This window comes from Salvelinus alpinus, chromosome 1, assembly GCF_045679555.1.
Source record: "Salvelinus alpinus chromosome 1, SLU_Salpinus.1, whole genome shotgun sequence".
Classification (NCBI taxonomy): Eukaryota; Metazoa; Chordata; class Actinopteri; order Salmoniformes; family Salmonidae; genus Salvelinus; species Salvelinus alpinus.
Window position 1 is genome coordinate 48074006 of NC_092086.1, and position 21106 is coordinate 48095111.

At 46.1% G+C, this 21106-nt stretch overlaps 1 protein-coding gene across 5 annotated transcripts in view; it reads left to right on the forward strand.

Annotated features, from left to right (window-relative positions):
* Window positions 1–21106, forward strand: part of LOC139578454 (SRC kinase signaling inhibitor 1-like) — a 193764-nt gene that overhangs the window by 148139 nt on the left and 24519 nt on the right. For all 5 annotated transcript variants that reach the window (XM_071406062.1, XM_071406071.1, XM_071406091.1 and 2 more), the window contains 9 exons: window positions 4277–4475; window positions 7341–7633; window positions 10898–11772; window positions 11981–12088; window positions 14071–14198; window positions 14876–14896; window positions 15408–15568; window positions 18303–18478; window positions 19326–19456. In XM_071406062.1, the coding sequence (XP_071262163.1) occupies window positions 4277–4475; window positions 7341–7633; window positions 10898–11772; window positions 11981–12088; window positions 14071–14198; window positions 14876–14896; window positions 15408–15568; window positions 18303–18478; window positions 19326–19456 (2092 nt within the window). The remainder of the gene's footprint in view (window positions 1–4276; window positions 4476–7340; window positions 7634–10897; window positions 11773–11980; window positions 12089–14070; window positions 14199–14875; window positions 14897–15407; window positions 15569–18302; window positions 18479–19325; window positions 19457–21106) is intronic.

A 21106-nucleotide genomic window follows, 5' to 3' on the forward strand; every position in this document is an offset into this window, starting at 1 on the left:
AATACATGTAAAAAAAAAAAATAAAAAAAAAATAGATATAATAGTAATGTTTCCTGATCTTTCTTATATCTCTCAGATATAGGACATACACTTCAGAACAAGCTCCCTTTAGATTTTTTTTGGGGGGGACTATCTGTTGTTCCATGTAGTGAATCTGTAATGCAATGTACAGTATGGGCTAATAGCAGTAATGCCAAATAAAAATGTTCAACAAATAGAAAATTTGTATATTTTTTTGATACATCAAGGGGTCTTAAAATTCAATGTATGACCTTCTTACAACAATTCCATATAGCTTAGTAATACAACCTTTACACTGACCTTAAACCTGACCCACTCTGGGTATGTACTCTGGACGGTTCTGACTTGGACAACTACAAATACCTAGGTGTCTGGTTAGACTGTAAACTCTCCTTCCAGACTCACATTAAGCATCTCCAATCCAAAATTAAATCTAGAATCGGTTTCCTATTTCACAACAAAGCATCCTTCACTCATGCTGCCAAACATACCGTCGTAAAACTGACTATCCTACCGATCCTTGACCTTGGCGATGTCATTTACAAAATAGCCTCCAACACTCTACTCAGCAAATTGGATCCAGTCTACCACAGTGCCATTCGTTTTGTCACCAAAGCCCCATATACTACCCACCACTGCGACCTGTATGCTCTCGTTGGCTGGCCCTCGCTTCATATTCGTTGCCAAACCCACTGGCTCCAGGTCATCTATAAGTCTTTGCTAGGTAAAGCCCCGCCTTATCTCAGCTCACTGGTCACCATAGCAGCACCAACCCGTAGCACCCCCAAAGCCAATTCCTACTTTGGCCGCCTTTCCTTCCAGTTCTCTGCTGCCAATGACTGGAACGAATTGCAAAAATCACTGAAGCTGGAGACTCATATCTCCCTCACTAACTTTAAGCACCAGCTGTCAGAGAAGCTCACAAATCACTGCACCTGTACATAGCCCATCTGTAAATAGCCCATCCAACTACCTCATCCCCATACTGTTATTTAATTTAATTTATTTTTTGCTCCTTTGCACTGCAGTATCTCTACTTGCACATTCATCTTCTGCACATCTATCACTCCAGTGTTTAATTGCTAAATTGTAATTATTTCGCCACCGTGGCCTGTTTATTGCCTTACCTTATCTTACCTCATTTGCACACACTGTATATAGACTTTTTTTCTATTGTGTTATTGGCTGTATGTTTGTTTATTCCATGTGTAACTCTGTGTTGTTGTTTGTGTCGCACTGCTTTGCTTTATCTTGGCCAGGTCACAGTTGTAAATGAGAACTTGTTCTCAACTAGCTTACCTGGTTAAATAAAGGTGAAATCAAAAATCAAAAATAAAGAAAATGTAAAAGAGACAAAATAAGAGAAACGGAGAGGGAGAGGGAGAGAGAGAGAAAAGCGGGAGAGATTGGGTTTGTTGTTGGATTTAAAGCAGTTCATGGTGCTAGGTATGTTGGAGCCTGCTGTGTCCTCGTTTCCGTTCATTTATATTTCCTGTAAGATCATCTTGTTTTCTTCCTCTGTGGTATTATAAGAGTGTGGGCTCCTCACAGTAACTGAGTGCTATTGAAAAAGCCTGGATTGACACCATAGGGTGATAGGGAGAGGGAGAGGGGAGAGAGAGGGGGAGGTAGAAGACAAGGTGCAGAGAAAAGTGGAAGAGGTGCAATCACTGTTTTCCTCTGAAGAGAGTGCACGTATGGCATTACAGATCTCCTAGCAGATGGTGAGTGCTTTTACCTGCCCATGATGACGCACAGGAGGAAATGGTTCTAGGAACGCTCCCCGTGTTCTATCCCACTGGGCACCCAATGGTTGAATCAACGTTGTTTCCACGTCATTTCAATAGAATTACATTAAACCAACGTGGAAAAGACGTTGAATTGATGTTTGTGCCCAGTGGGATATCACTTTGACACCTTTACATAAAGTATCTACGGCAACAACACCAAGTCGATATGGTTTCTTTCCTCCAACACATGGAGAGAACATATTTTGTTCCACTGCGGGAAATCTACCTTCGTTTCTTAAGTGTTTAGTGTTTCTCCAAGCTACTATAGAATGACTCACACCTGTTTTTCCAACAACAGTCAAAGTGAAAGATTCTCATTAGGTGAGTTGCTGGAGTTTGTTGACAGATCTTCTCTCCTGTGTGTGAGAGAGAGACGGAGCTAGTTTCCCTCTCTCCACTTTGTCCTGAGTTCTGTTTGATATTTTGCATGGTCTCCCCGGTTCGGTGTGATTTGTTGAAAAGATCCTCTGTTATGTAGACACACAAACTCCAGGGACTAGTGCTAGCTCGACGTCAGCTCACTGACATGTTGGAGACACTAGAGGCCTCCTTTGATTATTGGTGTGATTAGAGATGTGGCTCACTCTTCTATAGGATATGTATCTTTTAGCTCTGCTGTGCTGAGTCAAGCTGATGGCTGTGTTTTATCCATCTGCGCTCTGGCTTTATTTAGCCCTGGAGCTCTGCTTGGCTCACTGGAGCTGGTGTTTGCATCTGTTGTGTGTGCAGTGTGTTCTGTGTGTACAATATATGTGCTGCTGTGTGGTGCTATGGACTGGGTTGTTGTGCTCCCTGCTCAGTGTGGTCGTTGCTTAGATAAATGACCCCATTAGAAAGCACAGTGGGGGCGATCGTTCAGAGCCACCCTCTCTCTGGGTGCTCAGACACTGTCTGCCTGCCCACCAAATCAAATCAAATCAAAAATGATTTGTCGCACACACACATATTTATCAGATGTTATCGCGGGTGTAGCGAAATGCTTATCTTCCTAGCTCAAACAGTGCAATCATTTACAAGTGCCACCACTCTGTTGTGGGGCTGTGTGTGTGACTACACTGTGTTAGTGTTTATGGTTGCAGTATGAACAGTGTGTGTGTGTGTGTGTGTGTGTGTGTGTGTGTGTGTGTGTGTGTGTGTGTGTGTGTGTGTGTGTGTGTGTGTGTGTGTGTGTGTGTGTGTGTGTGTGTGAGTGCATGTGTGCATGCATGTGTTTGTGTGAGTGCATGTGTGCGTGCATGTGTGTGTGCATATGTGTGTCACAGGAGGTTGGTGGCACTTTAATTGGGGAGGACAGGCTCATGGTAAAGGCTGGAGTGGAATGGTATCAAATACATCAAACACATGGTTTCCATGTGGTTGATACCATTCCATTTGCTCCGTTCCATTCCAGACATTATTATGAGCCGTCCTCCCCTCAACAGCCTCCTGTGGTGTGTGTGCATGCATGTTGTGTGTATTTGTGAATGACCCCAGAGCGAGCACTGCTGGGAGTCAATGAGCACAGCACTCTGTGAAGCTGCGTCTCGCCTTCCTAAATACGAGATTAATGAGAGCCTCGGAAAAAACATGCTGAAGTCTTATTAAACCAGAACGAGGGATGAAACGGCAGAAAGAGCAGAGGAGAAGTTGTTTTCTACTAGCGAGGGGCGCAGGCACTGTACTGTAATGTAACGCGGGCTCGATGTGTCTGGCTGGCTCTGCAATCCTAACAGTCGTCAGCGAGCATTCTGGGAGCTCATTAACGGAGTCTGGGAGCTGGAGGATGCCCGGTGGTGGGGATAGGGGAGCCAGCTCACTGAACAGAACACAGCAGCCTAGCAGAACACAGTCGAGTAGCAGTAGCAGCAGAGCAGCTGAGGAAGAAGAGATGCTGCCTGGGCCCAGGCCAGGTCTAGGCCAGTAGAATAAACGCAGAGTGACAGCCCTGATCTAGATCTACATGGCCTTGTCTAATCCAGACAGCCCTGGCCTGCACTCATTTAAGGTTGGCCAGAGGCCAGCAGGGCCCCAACCAATAGGGAGAGGATGCAGGTGTAGGGGGAGAGAGAACTTTACATAAGCGTTAAAACTTTAAAACAGGTCTCAGTGCCCACCAGGTTATTTTGTATCTTCCCCATTCCTACCTACAGGTCCTCAGTGGATCCCTAGTTCTGAAGGTGTTGTGTTCTGGACCTCTGCCTTGCTGTATCCCTCTGCTGTCAGCATTGGTGAACCAACAGGCACCGTCACATGATTCCATCCCACCCTATCAGAAAGAGGAAAGATGGCATCAGTTGTATGAATGTTGGTCCTGACATGCTGATACATTATGACAATCTTAATTGTGTTTGTTTGTCTTATAGTCTGTTTATTGTTTGTTACCTCTTTCACGTTTCTCCGTACTCCTCTCTGTCAAATCCATTCTTTCCGCCTCTCTCTCGCTCTCCTCTCCCCAAACAAACTCTCTCTCGCTTTCTCTCCTCCAGAGTCGTAGTCCGCGTCACTCCCAGTCCACCCAATCTGGGCTAGCTGACCAGGCCGCTAAGCTGTCCTTTGCCTCGGCTGAGTCTCTGGCTGAGACCATGTCTGAGGCTGACATCCCCCTGGGGTTCAGCCGAACCAACCGCTTCCGCCAGAGTCTGCCCCTGTCCCGCTCAGCCAGCCAGAACAAGCTGCGCTCCCCAGGTGAGACCCAACACCCACACTGGAGCTGGCCATGACCCAGACAGTACAGAACCTATACATGATCACGTCTTAACCTTTACCAACTACTGCTACAGTAAGACTGTGCAGAGAATATACATGATCACGTCTTAACCTTTACCAACTACTGCTACAATAAGACTGTGCAGAGAATATACATGATCACGTCTTAACCTTTACCAACTACTGCTACAGTAAGACTGTGCAGAGAATATACATGATCACGTCTTAACCTTTACCAACTACTGCTACAGTAAGACTGTGCAGAGAATATACATGATCACGTCTTAACCTTTACCAACTACTGCTACAGTAAGACTGTGCAGAGAATATACATGATCACGTCTTAACCTCTACCAACTACTGCTACAGTAAGACTGTGCAGAGAATATACATGACATCAGTGGAAGCGCCTCAGTGGAAGCTCCTCAGTGGAGGAAGGGGAGGACCATTCTCCTCAGTGAATTCCACAAAAATAAAAAAGAGTCCTTTTTAGATAAACCTATAGTAAATATATTCACATGTCACCAAATAATTGATTAAAACACACTGTTTTGCAATGAATATCTACAGTAACCTCAACAGCACTCTGTAGGGTATCACCATGGTGTAGCCGGAGGACAGCTAGCTTCCGTCCTCCTCTGGGTACATTGACTTCAGTACAAAACCTATGAGTCTCATGGTTCTCACCCTCTTCCATTGACTTACACAGTAATTATGGCAACTTCCGGAGGACGTCCTTCAACCTATCAGAGCTCTTGCAGCATGAACTGGCATGTTGTCCACCCAATCAAAGGATCAGAGAATGAATCTAGTACTGAAAGCATAAGCTACAGCTAGCTAGCACTGCAGTGCATAAAATGTGGTGAGTAACTGACTCAAAGAGAGAGAAAGAAAATTGTTTAACAGTTTTAAATTAATTAATTTCTTAAAATATTAAGGAGAAGCAAGAGAGAGAAAGAGAGGTGATGTTGAATTTTTTGCCTGGTCACAAACAGCTGATGTGTTGTGCACTGAAGCCCACCAGCGAATGGGAAAAGGTGAGAGGACAGCTCGTAGATGCGATAAGGAATTAACAAGCAAAGTGATCAAGCTGTTTACATGTGGCTGCTATGAAAGTGTGAAACTGTTTTTGCGTGTGATCAGGGGTGTATTCATTCCGCCAATTCCGTTGAAAAACATTTCTTAAAAGGAATCAATATGGAACGAAACGGGTATAAACATACCTGAATTTGTCCAATAGAAACTCATGATGGGTATAGGTCAAATTAAAGTATCATGTATTAGCCTAAACCTATCGCTGTTACATTGAACTGGATGAATGGAATATGAATGACAGTCCTCCAATATGCTGTAATAGAAATAAGGCCATGCTCATAAAATAAATGAACATCTTCCCTCATCTTAAACGTCACCGACTGCCACTGCATGACATAAACATGACCATGTAACAGCCTTTACCAGCTACATAGCTGAGGCAACATTTTCCTCATCCCAAAGCTTTTGTGGACTTCAACTTACTCATCTAATCAGAATGGCTTCATGCCATTTTCATATTAACATTCACCTAGTTTATCTGCTATCTTATCAAACCTTATCCACTTACATAGTAAATAATTAATCCCATTCCCAATTCCTTTCGCGTTTTGTGGTTATGCCTTATTTGAATTCACTATTCGATATGAATTATTGCGAAATGATTGAATCGTGATTACATTTGCATATTTTGTAGCCATTTCAGAAGCGTAAGTTATGCACTCCCGGCTGGGTGTTTATATCAGGCACTAATCACACAGCTCCTGGGTTAGTCATGTAACCTACAGCCTGGTGTCTCTTCGCACCCTCAGATGAGTGTGATTATTCTCTGCCTGCCTGCCCTGTGGTACGTTAGTGCTTACATAACACTGGATCATGCACGCCTCAGATTACACATCGGGGGCACAACAACCATATACAGCCATACACTGCACTGTATTTCATTATTAGCACAGGGATAATATGTTCATAGACATTAAGTCATGATTCAAATCTTGACGTATTATTCATGTATTTCTGCTACAGAGTCATATTGAGTGAACTCAGTGATGGGGACAGCTTTACGGTGTGGACTACAGTATCATAAGTGTGAACTCAGCATTGGGACAGCTTTACAGTGTGGACTTCAGTATCATAAGTGTGAACTCAGCATTGGGACAGCTTTACAGTGTGGACTTCAGTATCATAAGTGTGAACTCAGCATTGGGACAGCTTTACAGTGTGGACTACAGTATCATAAGTGTGAACTCCGTGTTGGGACAGCTTTACAGTGTGGACTACAGTATCATAAGTGTGATCTCCGTGTTGGGACAGCTTTACAGTGTGGATGGATCAGACTTATAAACATTGGTGGGTGTAGGCGATGCTAAGCACGCAGGGAGAAACAGAGCGCCGTAAAACCAGTGACAGTGACGGATCATGAGCCCTTTGGAAGAGGAGTTTAGGCAGTGCTTTAGGAGAGTGGCACTCTCTCACTCCCACCTCCTCCTGTCTATTTATCAACCAGACCGTCCCTTCATCTACCTCTCTCTCCTTTTCATTTGACTTTCGTCACCCCTTCCTCGGTTGTTCTATTATCTCCTGCTCCACCTTAATCCTTGACTTTAAATTCTCTCTCTGTGACCTAGTGTGGTCAACACATCTACGGTGTCGGCATAGGTTCAAATCCGGCCTGCTGCCCTTTGACCTAACCGCTCTCTACCTTTCCCCACTGTCATAATCTCTCTCTAGCTGTTCAATAAATTTAGAAAAGATCTTAAAAATATATGATCAATTCTCTCCCCCTCTCTCTTCATCACTCTCCTTCTCCAGGCGTGCTGTTCCTGCAGTTTGGGGATGAGACGCGGCGGGTGCACATCACCCACGAGCTGAGCAGCCTGGACACGCTGCACGCCCTCATCGTGCACATGTTCCCCCAGAAGCTGACGGCGGGGATGCTCAAGTCCTCCAACACGGCCATCCTGATCAAGGACGAGGCGCGCAACGTCTTCTACGAGCTGGAGGACATCCGGGACATCCAGGACCGCAGCATCATCAAGATCTACCGCAAGGAGCCCATCTACGCCTCCTACCCCGCCACACACCTGGTCAACGGGGACCCGAGGGTGAGACAGGGAGGGGAGAGAAGGGTGAGGGAGGAGAGAGGGATGCTGAGGGAGGGGGAGCGGGTGGAGCTTGGATGGGCGTCTGATAGGGCGATAGGTGGATGGAGGGCTCTGGATTCTACTACACTGATACTGTGACACTTCTGTTGGGCTTTGACCTTTGAAGGTGCAACAGCTCTTTTGTGTTTATGTTGCAACAGTAAGTTTGACAGGTTGTGGAGGCGTATGGGTTATTTCTCCAGATATTCCCGCTGGGCAGTACTTGTATCTTCAAAAGCACCATATGCTGCCTGGACACTAAACAACAATGTTTCCCACGGAGATGAGCTTGTTTCACCCCCTGTGCATGTCTCTGTTTTGGTTGAGTTCAAGGAACCTTGAAGTTGCTCTGTTTTCAGTCCCTACCATCTGTAATAGTCACACTACATTGAGGATGAATCAGCCATTACCTATGCAAATAATTTGAGTGTGTGTGTGGGGGGGGGGGTGGGTCTCTGTCTCTGTCTGTGCGTATGAGTGTGTTTTCGTGTGTGCGTGCAGGCATACTAAAATCCCTGAATTGTGTATGGAGGAACACCAAAATATCCCAGATGAACTAGATTCAATTAAATCATTGAGAGTTCTTATTTCCAGGAGGGTAGATGATGCGGTAAAGCCAGGCCTTTGAAGAACATTCAAGTAGCTGGCTCTTGGCTGGCTCTTTGTTCTATGACAGTGGGTGTGTGAACTGCACACCCCCTCCTAGTTCAGTGCTGTGCTGGGGACTACCCTGCATGTTAACTAACATCTTGACATTGAACTGCTCCCGGGGGTACATTTTTGGGTTTGGATAGTTGGTTTTAACTGTGTTTTCAGGGTTTTATGTAAGTGTGTGTCCCGACTCCTGTGTACAAGTGTGTGTGTGTGTGTGTGTGTGTGTGTGTGTGTGTGTGTGTGTGTGTGTGTGTGTGTGTGTGTGTGTGTGTGTGTGTGTGTGTGTGTGTGTGTGTGTGTGTGTGTGTGTGTGTGTGTGTGTGTGTGTGTGTGTGTGTGTGTGTGTGTGTGTGTGTGTGTGTGTGTGTGTGTGTGTGGACGTGTTTAACTATTCTTGTGGGGACCAGAAGTCCCTACAAGAATAGTAAACAAAGTAAAAATTGACCAACTGGGGACATTTTGTTAGTCCCCACAAGGTCAAATGCTATTTCTAGGGGGTTTAGGGTTAAGGTTAGAATTAGTGTTAGGGTTAGAATTAAGTTAAATATTAAGGTTAGGAGCTAGGGTTAGTTGTAGGGTTAGGGTTAGGAGCTAGGGTTAGGTTTAGGGTTAGGATAAAGTTTAGGTTTTAGGGTTAGGGTTAGGGTTAGGGTTAGGGTTAGGGTTAAGGTTAGGGTTAGGGTTAGGGTAAGAGTACGGGTTAGGATTAGGGTTAGGTTTAGGGTTAGGGGTTAGGGAGAATAGGATTTTGAATGGGACTGAATTGTATGTCCCCACAAGGTTAGCTGTACAAGACTGTGTGTGTGTGTGTGTGTGTGTGTGTGTGTGTGTGTGTGTGTGTGTGTGTGTGTGTGTGTGTGTGTGTGTGTGTGTGTGTGTGTGTGTGTGTGTGTGTGTGTGTGTGTGTGTGTGTGTGTGTGTGTGTACGATGCCCTCCCTCTGCAATGGCTCTTATACACAGTCCTGTCCATCATCACTTTACAGTATACTGTAGGGAAGGTTAGGAGAAAGGAAAGAGGATATTTAAAAAAGGTTGAGGAGACAAAGACACAGGGATGACTAGAGGAAGGAGAGTAGAAGAGAGAGATAACTACTGTAGGTTAAGGAAAGACGTAAATAGGAGAGAGGTAATTACTGTAGGTTGAGGAAAGACAAACAGGAGAGAGAGATAATTACTGTAAGTTGAGGAAAGACATAAACAGGAGAGAGAGATAATTACTGTAGGTTGAGGAAAGACATAAACAGGAGAGAGATAATTACTGTAGGTTGAGGAAAGACAAACAGGAGAGAGAGATAATTACTGTAGGTTGAGGAAATACATAAACAGGAGAGAGAGGTAATTATTGTAGGTTGAGGAAAGACATAAACAGGAGAGAGATAATTACTGTAGGTTGAGGAAAGACATAAACAGGAGAGAGAGATAATTACTGTAGGTTGAGGAAATACATAAACAGGAGAGAGAGATAATTACTGTAGGTTGAGGAAAGACAAACAGGAGAGAGAGATAATTACTGTAGGTTGAGGAAATACATAAACAGGAGAGAGAGGTAATTATTGTAGGTTGAGGAAAGACATAAACAGGAGAGAGATAATTACTGTAGGTTGAGGAAAGACAAACAGGAGAGAGAGATAATTACTGTAGGTTGAGGAAAGACATAAACAGGAGAGAGATAATTACTGTAGGTTGAGGAAATACATAAACAGGAGAGAGATAATTACTGTAGGTTGAGGAAAGACATAAACAGGAGAGAGATAATTACTGTAGGTTGAGGAAATACATAAACAGGAGAGAGATAATTACTGTAGGTTGAGGAAATACATAAACAGGAGAGAGATAATTACTGTAGGTTGAGGAAATACATAAACAGGAGAGAGAGGTAATTACTGTAGGTTGAGGAAATACATAAACAGGAGAGAAAGAGGAATTGAAAAAGTGGGAGATGCAGAATATAAAAGGATTAGACCACCCAGTCTGATAGGGCGATAGGTGGACCTGTGGTGGATGAGAAAATTCCTCACATTCATTCCAATGAACCAGGAGTGGGTTAGTCTCCTGTTTTCTCTCGCTTCTCTTCAATAGAGAGGAAATGGATATGTGCAGATATGGAGAAGTGTTGAATACCAGCTCTTTGTAATCCACTGGGTTTAGTTGGGCTGGTTAAATGGAGCTCAGTGGTTCTCCTGGACGAGTGGAAGGAAAAGAAAGAAACAATAAGGCTGGACTGGTTCCCTCTTTTAAGCTCTTTCATTTTCAGCCTTAGTAATTACACTGTAAGGTGACAATCAATACATGTAGGTAATCCCATATCCTATAAGCCTTACTGTACTCTTGGATAGAGCCATTACTATAGACTTGAATCACACGTGTTGATTGTGTGCTGGTATTTGATGTGAGCTTCTATAAAGATGCTGTGATTGCATTGATGAGCCCAGGCTGCCACAGACTGTCCATTGTCAGTGTGATTTCCTATCCTCTGATTGTCAGCCTGGCACAGAGGGGGAGCACAGCGTTTTCATCCACTAGTATCCATGGTAACCTACCCTCCACCCCCGCCCCTGATGTCGTTTCAGAGGGATCTGGTGTACACGTCCCGAGAGTCCTCCCCCACCCGCCGCCTCAACACCCTGCCCTCCTCCTCCGCCTCGCCCCCATCCGGCTCCCCATCCCGCTCCCGTCTGTCCTACAGCGGGGGTCGGCCTCCCTCCTTCGCCGGGCCGGGTAGTCACCCCCAGCTCCAACAACACTCCCAGCACCAGCAGCACCCCCAGCAGCACCAGCCCCAGCACTCCCACCACCCTGGAGCCGGCTCCCACCACGGGGGCCCCAACGCCGGCCTGTCCTCCTCCCCTAGCGCCATCTTGGAGCGCCGTGACGTCAAGCCCGACGAGGAGGTTTCTGGGAAGAACATGATGCTGGTGAAGGAGGGGCTGTACGCCGACCCCTACAGCCTGGTACACGAGGGCCGCCTCAGCATCGCCTCCACACAGTCGCTGGCCGCCATCGGAGACCCCTTCAGCTTCCCCGTGTCTGGTGGGCTGTACCGCCGCGGCTCTGTGCGTTCCCTCAGCACCTACTCTGCTGCCGCCCTGCAGGGGGAGCTGGAGGACGCCCTGTACAAGCCTGGAGGTCCCCTCTACTCTGACTCCTACTCCTCAGCCACTCTGGCCATGGGCTACCGCATGCCCCCCTCCTCCCCGCAGAAGATCCCTGATATGCAGCTGAGGGACAGGGGGGACTCGTACTCTAGCTCCCCCAGCCGAGCCTCCCCGGTCAGGCAGACCTTCCGCAAGGACTCAGTATCCTCTTCCGTGTTTGTGGAGAGCCCCAAGTCCAGGCCCAGTTCCAGCTCTGACCCTCTGTCCCTGCAGGCCGGGCCGGGAGGGGACGGGAGCAGGTTTGCGCCGGGATACAGCTCCCCACTCCCTGGAGAGACTTCTGAGTCCAGGTGAGTATGTGTGTGTATGTGTGTATGTGTGGTTTGAGATTTCATGCTTCCTCCATACAGTACGTGTATATTTCGCTAGGTGTTTTCTAGTGTATACTAGTATGTTTTGACATTACTGCGTGATGTGTGGGTGCACAAGCTTCCATGTTTGTGTGTGTGTGAGTGAACCTGACTGACCAGTGTGTGTTAACCTGCTGGCTTTCTCCAGGGATCGATTGGAGCGACTGGATCGTATGGAGGCCATGGAGAAACAGATAGCCAGTCTGACAGGCCTGGTTCAGAGTGTACTGACCAAAGCCCCCGACAGTGACAGCACGTAAGACCCCCTTAAGATCCCAAACACGCAGAGACATTCATAGACGTACAGTTGAAGTCGGAAGTTTACATACAACTTAGCCAAATACATTTAAACTCAGTTTTTCACAATTCCTGACATTTAATCCTAGTAAAACTTCCCTGTCTTAGGTCAGTTAGGATCCCCACTTTATTTTAAGAATGTGACATGTCAGAATAATAGTAAAGAGAATGATTTATTTCAGCTTTTATTTCTTTCATCACATTCCCAGTGGGTCAGAAGTGTACATACACTCAATTAGTATTTGGTAGCATTGCCTTTAAATAGTTTAACTTGGGTCAAACATTTCGGGTAGCCTTCCACAAGCTTCCCACAATAAGTTGGGTGAATTTTGGCCCATTCCTCCTGACAGAGCTGGTGTAACTGAGTCAGATTTGTAGGCCTCCTTGATCGCACATGCTTTTTCAGTTCTGCCCACACATTTTCTATGGGATTGAGGTCAAGGCTTTGTGATGGCCACTCCAATACCTTGACTTTGTTGTCCTTAAGCCATTTTGCCACAACTTTGGAAGTATGCTTGGGGTCATTGTCCATTTGGAAGACCCATTTTCGACCAAGCTTTACCTTCCTGACTGATGTCTTGAGATGTTGCTTCAATATATCCACATAAATTTCTGTCCTCATGATGCCATCTATTTTATGAAGTGCACCAGTCCCTCCTGCAGCAAAGCACCCCCACAACATGATGCTGCCACCCCCATGCTTCACATTTGGGATGGTGTTCTTCGGCTTGCAAGGCTCTCCCTTTTTCCTCCAAACATAACGATGGTCATTATGGCCAAACAGTTCTAGTTTTGTTTCATCAGACCAGAGGACATTTCCACAAAAAGTACGATCTTTGTCCCCATGTGCAAACCGTAGTCTGGCTTTTTTATGGTGGTTTTGGAGCAGTGGCTTCCTCCTTGCTGAGCAGCCTTTCAGGTTATGTCGATATAGGACTCGTTTTACTGTGGATATAGATACTTTTATACCTGTTTCCTCCAGCACCTTCACAAGGTCCTTTGCTGTTGTTCTGGGATTGATTTGCACTTCGCACCACAGTACGTTCATCTCTAGGAGACAGAACGCGTCTCCTTCCTGAGCGGTATGACGGCTGCGTGGTACCATGGTGTTTATACTTGCGGACTATTGTTTGTACAGATGAACGTGGTACCTTCAGGTATTTGGAAATTGCTCCCAAGGATGAACCAGACTTGTGGAGGTCTACAATTTTTTTCTGAGGTCTTGGCTGATTTCTTTTGATTTCAGGAAGGATGTCATGCAAAGATTCAGTGAGTTTGAAGGTAGGCCTTGAAATCCCGCCACAGGTATACCTCCAATTGACTCGAATTATGTCAATTAGCCTGTCAGAAGTTTCTTAAGCCATGACATCCTTTTCTGGAATTTTCCAAGCTGTTTAAAGGCACAGTCAACTTAGTGTATGTGAACTTCTGACCCACTGGAATCGTGATACAGTGAATTATAAGTGAAATAATCTGTCTGTAAACAATTGTTGTAAAAATTACTTGTGTCATGCACAAAGTAGATGTCCTAACCAACTTGCCAAAACTATAGTTTGTTAACAAGACATTTGTGGAGTGGTTGAAAAACAAGTTTTAATGACTCCAACCTAAGTGTATGTAAACTTCCGACTTCAACTGTATATACTACTACAGCAGTAGACCATGACAGGACGAGCACAGAAATACATGACTGGTCTCAGGATACTATATCGTTGTTTAATAGACCAGAATACGTTCAAGTACATTATTGCAGTATAGTAGTACTGTGCATGATTATATTACAGGTGTTGGCATTAGCACTGTAATTGGCTGGTAATAATGACCTTGCCCTGTGGACAGTATAAAGCACTCTGTAGTATAAGTACATAATGCGTAAGTATAGTACAGGTGTTGGCATTAGCACTGTAATTGCCTTGCCCTGTGGCCCTGGTTGATCCTCAGATGCGGCCTACTGCGTCTCTGCATGATGGCGGGCTGCCCTCCGGACCAGGGCTCGGAGTTCTCACGGCCCTTCCCTTTCTCTTCCAGCGAGAAGACCGAATCCAACAGCGACGGCTCCGCCACTGGAAGTGAGTACTACACGTAAAGTTCTAGCCCAAACTACATTGACGTGAATATAGTTTTAGTTTGATCTTGTAGTCCTGTCCTGCTAACCATTTACAATAGTTCAGGTTGAGCTTAGTTTTCGTGTCCATTTACCCACTGGGCCAGGCATAGATCAGTTATTTTAACAGATAAGATGGCTACTGGTCTTTAAACCTCAACAGACATAGATTGACATCTCCCTCAACCCGCAACCTAGATACAAACCCATCCTTCTGTCCCTGCTTCCTCTAATATCTCTCTCTTACTCTCACATTTCCTTCCCTTTCTTCTTCTGTTTTATTTCTCTATTCTCTCACTCACTCCCGCCCTCTCTCTCTCCATATCTCTTTCTTCTCCTGTTCCTAATGCCTCCGTTTAGCATGAGTGAGTCTACATAGACTAGCTGTTCAATGGCCAGACCATCAAAGGGCCAGCGAAAAGACACGTCTGCCTTTAATGCCTCTCCTTGACATGAAATAACACCAGAAAATAAAGCTGTAGAATTAGCCATTTTTCTCTCAGCAATAGTCGATAGAGTAAGTGTCCAGGGGTCCTCATTTGCCTCTGGCAATGTAAACCTTGAAGATTACTCCCACTTTTCCTCCACTCTCTCTTCTCTCTCTTTTTCTTTGGTAACTGGCTCACTGCTCCTGTATTACAGCTGGACGGCTGAAGCGGAAAGGTAGTTTCACTCTTCTCCTCTTCTCTTCTATCTCTCCTCTCATCTCTCCTCTATCTCTCCTCTCATCTCTCCTCTATCTCTCCTCTATCTCTCCTCTCATCTCTCTGCCCCTGGGTGGGTGTCTGGTGTTGTCACATCTCTGATATTGGTGGTGGTGTGTCTCTTCTCTTATGTACCCTTTGGTTGCCCCCCCCCCCCCCCCCCCCCCGTCTCTGGTCTTGTGTTGTTGGGCCCTTCTGGGTCTATTTGGATGTTCATACACCTGAGATTCAGAAGGATATTCTCCTCGCACCATCAACAGGCTCTCTCTCTGTTCGTTTCAGTCTACCTCTGTCCAGGAACTGAGCTGAGATCATTTACCTGTGCTCCCAAGACTGCGTGTGGAAGTGTGTGTGTGCGTGCGTGCATGTATCTGCTGTTGTGTGTCAGATGTCTTTATACACACAGCATTGTAATTAACCCAGTTTCCTCTGACTTCCTCATAAGCTGTGTTCTGTCCTGTGATTGTCAGCTCTGACGCCGTCGGCCCCGCTGGCTCTGATGCCCCCCCCTCCCTCCGGAGACAGCCAGGTCACCACCGTCACCCGGCTGCAGATGCAGCTTCACCTCCACGACCTGCAGCAGAACGCCACCGACCTGCGCAAACAACTCTCCCAGCTCCGCAAGATGCAGGTGAAAACGACTGAGCCTACTCTTCTTCTACAACACATTTAGGTCATAGTAGGCTTTGCGAGACAACGGAAGATTAAAGTTGTCGCATGTGTTGGTACTAAGAGTTTGAAGCCGTGGTCCTTAAGAACCTAGCCTAGTGGATATCCCTGTGAAGATGGACGCAGCATCAGATAATGGAAAGAAATGAAACCATTCAACGTTTGCCCTGTGACTCCCTGCGGTACCATGGTTACAGGCTGAGGAGAGAAGAGAATGGCCCTGTCTGTGTCTTAACTCTCTGGGGGGGGGGGGGGAGTGGTTGCTCTAACACATCAGATCAGTGGGGAGAAGAAATGAAGACGTGTAGAGGATATGGCGTATGTGATTTAGGGACAGCGCAGGGCCGTTTAACAGTCTGCCCTGTCTGTCTCTTCCTTTAGAGAGAGTTTATGAAACATAACAGTGGTCCAGTCCACTTCATGCATTGTTAAACTCTCCCTAGGGCCCAGCTCAATGGCTCACGACTCCTGGGTTTTGTAGTTTTATAGCCTGCGATTTCCTCAACATACAACTGGTGCTCACAGAGAGGCACAGCAGCAGTACCTGTACCAACTCTCTTCTGATGAGGAACTGGGTTTAAGTGGTGGGATTTATTGTTGGAGAAAGAATACAATGAGTATACAAAACATTATGAATACTTGCTCTTTTCATAAAATAGACTGACCAGGTGAATCCAGGTGAAAGCTATGATCCCTTATTGATGTCACTTGTTAAATCCACTTCAATCAGTGTAGATGAAGGGGAGGAGACAGGTTAAAGAAGGATTGTTCGGCCTTGAGACGATTGAGACATGGATTGTGTGTGTGTGCCATTCAGAGGGTGAATGGGCAAGACAAAATAAGTGCCTTTGAACGGGCTATTGTAGTACTGTAGGTACCAGGTGCACCGGTTTGTGTCAAGAACTGCAACGCTGATGGGTTTTTCACACTCAACAGTTTCCCATGTGTTCAACAAAGGTCCACCACCCAAAGGACATCCAGCCAACTTGACACAACTGTGGGAACTATTGGAGTCAACGGGTGCAGCATCCCTGTGGAATGCTTTCGACACCTTGTAGAGACCACGCCTCGACGAGTTGAGGCTGTTCTGAGGGCAGAAGACACAGATGGAGAGGAGTAAAGTGGTAAATGGAAGCCAAATGCAGCACAGTGGGACTAGAGAGTAGCACTCATCTCAGTCATTTACCTGTGTGTGAGCCCAAGCCTGACTCCTAACCTCTGACCCGCCCCGTTGCCCATGGAGACGGCCCCAGGCCTGAATAATACATGATGCTCATGAATTAAGTAGAGCGAGAGAGAGAAGGGAGAGGAAGGGTGAATGTGGTAGAGGTAGCGTAATGCAGAGAAAGAAACAGAAAGAGAGTATAAATGTTTTTATTGTGACTGCTGTGGCTGGATCAGAATACATGGGGTTTTAATGTATTGCTTCTATTGGGTCAAATCAGAAGTAATGCTGCAGAGCACATTGTTTATACTGTTGTTCAGTTTGATTCCCTGGAACATTAAAGCAATCCATTATTAATTTCCCTTGCTAAGCAGGTGCTTTCATCTCAGTAGACAGAGTTCATTCATAGTTCTGGATGTGTATTGAATTTGGATTGAGTGCTGTGCAGTAGGATTTAGAGGTCCTACTAGTGCAATACTCTAACTGGAAACCCTGCTGTTTTCTGCCTGTGTTTGAACCTTATTTTTCTCTGAGTGAGACACACACACACACACACACACACACACACACACACACACACACACACACACACACACACACACACACACACACACACACACACACACACAGCACATTGATGGGTTCACACCACACACCAAGAACACACCATATGCAGTCAAGGGCAGGGCAGTACTGTTCACAGACAGACACACACCAGTGTCTCCCATGTATTCATTTAGCAGCTACGCACCGCCACTGGGCAATTGTTGCCGCCACATCAAGGAATTAACTTTATTTGTTTTACCTATATATTTTCTAATAATATAATATTTTAGAACTAAAAATCACAAAAATAAAAGCTAAATCAATGACACCAATATAATCAAACAATGAACTTAGGGGTAGTTTTTGCATGTCTGCATTACCTACCAGACACATAGGATACATGCTCAGGGGCCCTGATTGGGGTCCCATTGATTTTGTTTTAATGTTTGAGCATAAGAACACAGAATTAGCCATGGCAAAGAGTAGAATTGCAGGAAATTAGCTTTCACGCTGCAAAATATTCTGTCAGCTCTGTTGAAAAATGTATCCAATTGCAGGAACATTTTTGGTCCAGAAAAAACCTTGCTCATTGCTAATAGCACAACTGCCTGATGGTATGCTAATAACAGGATGTTGTCACTGTGATTCCATTGTTATCTTGACCTCTACAAGCTACTTACTGCTCTGGGCAGGACCACCTTAGGTGTTAGATATCAAATCCAGAGGGAGGCCTATTGTATTGCAGCAGATGTGTACCATTAATGATCTGCAGAATTCCCTACTGAATGACCTCAAACACCTGTAACATCTATTACCTTCACAATTTGGATACACTGATTTCTGCTACAAGGACTATCATTCAGAACACTATTAGTTACACAATATAATCTTGTTTAACCATTCAGTATTGTGTGTGATTGTGTGTGTGTGTTTGCGTGCGTGTGTGCGTGTGTGTTTGTGTGTGTGTGTGTGTGTGTGCGCGCAGCTCCAGAACCAGGATAGTGTGAAGACGCTGCTGAAAAGAACGGAGAAGGAGCTGAACGTGCGTGTGAGTGACGCTCTGCGGAAGCAGGAGGACCCTCTGCAGCGACAGCGCCTCCTGGTGGAAGAGGAGAGACTCAAGTACCTCAACGAGGAGGAGTTTATCATCCAGCAGCTCCAGTCAGTAACTCACCTGATCACGGGATCATTCCTTGATTAAGATTAGTTTGTTGAATGACTGGTTAACTGACTGATTGACTGATTGACTGACTGAGTAACTGACTGATTGACAAAATCTATTCACATGATTATTATTATTGTTATTTTTTGTAGGTCATTAAGATCATTGAGGTTCTAAGGAGCTCCTATGATAATAATATGGTTGTACTAAGGCAGTAATACAGGCCGTCCTACTGGCAGCACAAACAATCCCCATGCGTTACCCAGACACTGCCTGGCTTAGCAGAGTGTGTAACTTTATACGAGTGGACATTGTTGAATGAATCATTTGCCTCGTTAGATCATCACTGTTAATCTAGGCTTGTTATTAACCGTTGCTAATAGCCATTTTATTTCATTTAAATATTCATACCATTTTGATTGGCCGTATGGCTTCAGGCTGATTTACTTGACATCATTAAGTTGGATTTTCATTAGTGGTTTTGCTTCGTCAGCTTGTGTGTGTGTGTGTGTGTGTGTGTGTGTGTGTGTGTGTGTGTGTGTGTGTGTGTGTGTGTGTGTGTGTGTGTGTGTGTGTGTGTGTGTGTGTGTGTGTGTGTGTGTGTGTGTGTGTGTGTGTGTGTGTGTGTGTGTGTGTGTGTGTGTGTGTGTGTGCGTGCCAGCGTTCGTGTGTACATGTGTGTGTCCAGACTGTGTGTATGTCTCTCCATCGGTCTCGTGGTTCTCTCGCTTCGACACACACACCACAGTGTTCTCAGTAGAACATTACAGTCTTCATAACATGAACGTTTTCATGTTAACTGTGAAGGCCTTGTGTTGACACGTCTCTGCTGTGTTGTCTCTCCAGTGACCTGGAGAAGTCAGTGGAGGATATCCAGAAGGGTTCGTCTGTCAATCACAAGCTGGTGACGGTTCAGGAGCTGGAGGAGAAGGCCTCACTTCTGAGGAAACTAGGAGAGACACTCACAGAGCTCAAGAGTAAGTCACTCACTGATACACTGATCACTCACAGACACACTGACACGGTCTGATACACTGATCACTCACAGACACACTGACAGGGTCTGATACACTGATCACTCACAGACACACTGACACGGTCTGATACACTGATCACTCACAGACACACTGACACGGTTTGATACACTGATCACTCACAGACACACTGACAGGGTCTCATCACAGGAGGCTGTTAACAGCTCGTAATAATGGCCGGAACGGAACAAATGGAATGGCATCAAACGCCTGGCAACCATGTGTTTGATGTATTTGATACCATTCCACTAATTCCGTTCCAGCCATTACCACGAGCCTGTTCTCCCCAATTAAGGGGACACCAACCTCCTGTGAGTCTGCTACACTGATCACTCACAGGCACACTGACACGGTCTGATACACTGATCACTCACAGGCACACTGACACGGTCTGATACACTGATCACTCACAGGCACACTGACATGGTCTCATACACTCATCACTCACAGACACACTGTAGGCACTGACTTAGATAGTCAATCACAGACACACATCAGTCTCAAACATCCAGACATCACAATCACCGCTCTCAGAATCAGACTCCCGTTGTAACTCCTGAGATGTGAAGATGTAGTGTCCCCTCTCTCTCCATGTCTCCCTCCAGTCCAGTTCCCCAGTCTGCAGAGTAAGATGTAGTGTCCCCTCTCTCTCCCTGTCCCCCTCCAGTCCAGTTCCCCAGTCTGCAGAGTAAGATGTAGTGTCCCCTCTCTCTCCATGTCTCCCTCCAGACCAGTTCCCCAGTCTGCAGAGTAAGATGTAGTGTCCCCTCTCTCTCCCTGTCCCCCTCCAGACCAGTTTCCCAGTCTGCAGAGTAAGATGTAGTGTCCCCTCTCTCTCCCTGTCCCCCTCCAGTCCAGTTCCCCAGTCTGCAGAGTAAGATGTAGTGTCCCCTCTCTCTCCCTGTCCCCCTCCAGACCAGTTTCCCAGTCTGCAAAGTAAGATGTAGTGTCCCCTCTCTCTCCCTGTCCCCCTCCAGACCAGTTCCCCAGTCTGCAGAGTAAGATGTAGTGTCCCCTCTCTCTCCATGTCTCCCTCCAGACCAGTTTCCCAGTCTTCAGAGTAAGATGTAGTGTCCCCTCTCTCTCCCTGTCCCCCTCCAGACCAGTTTCCCAGTCTGCAGAGTAAGATGTAGTGTCCCCTCTCTCTCCCTGTCCCCCTCCAGTCCAGTTCCCCAGTCTGCAGAGTAAGATGTAGTGTCCCCTCTCTCTCCCTGTCCCCCTCCAGTCCAGTTCCCCAGTCTGCAGAGTAAGATGTAGTGTCCCCTCTCTCTCCCTGTCCCCCTCCAGACCAGTTCCCCAGTCTGCACAGTAAGATGTAGTGTCCCCTCTCTCTCCCTGTCCCCCTCCAGACCAGTTCCCCAGTCTGCAGAGTAAGATGTAGTGTCCCCTCTCTCTCCATGTCTCCCTCCAGACCAGTTCCCCAGTCTGCAGAGTAAGATGTAGTGTCCCCTTTCTCTCCATGTCTCCCTCCAGACCAGTTTCCCAGTCTTCAGAGTAAGATGTAGTGTCCCCTCTCTCTCCATGTCTCCCTCCAGACCAGTTTCCCAGTCTTCAGAGTAAGATGTAGTGTCCCCTTTCTCTCCATGTCTCCCT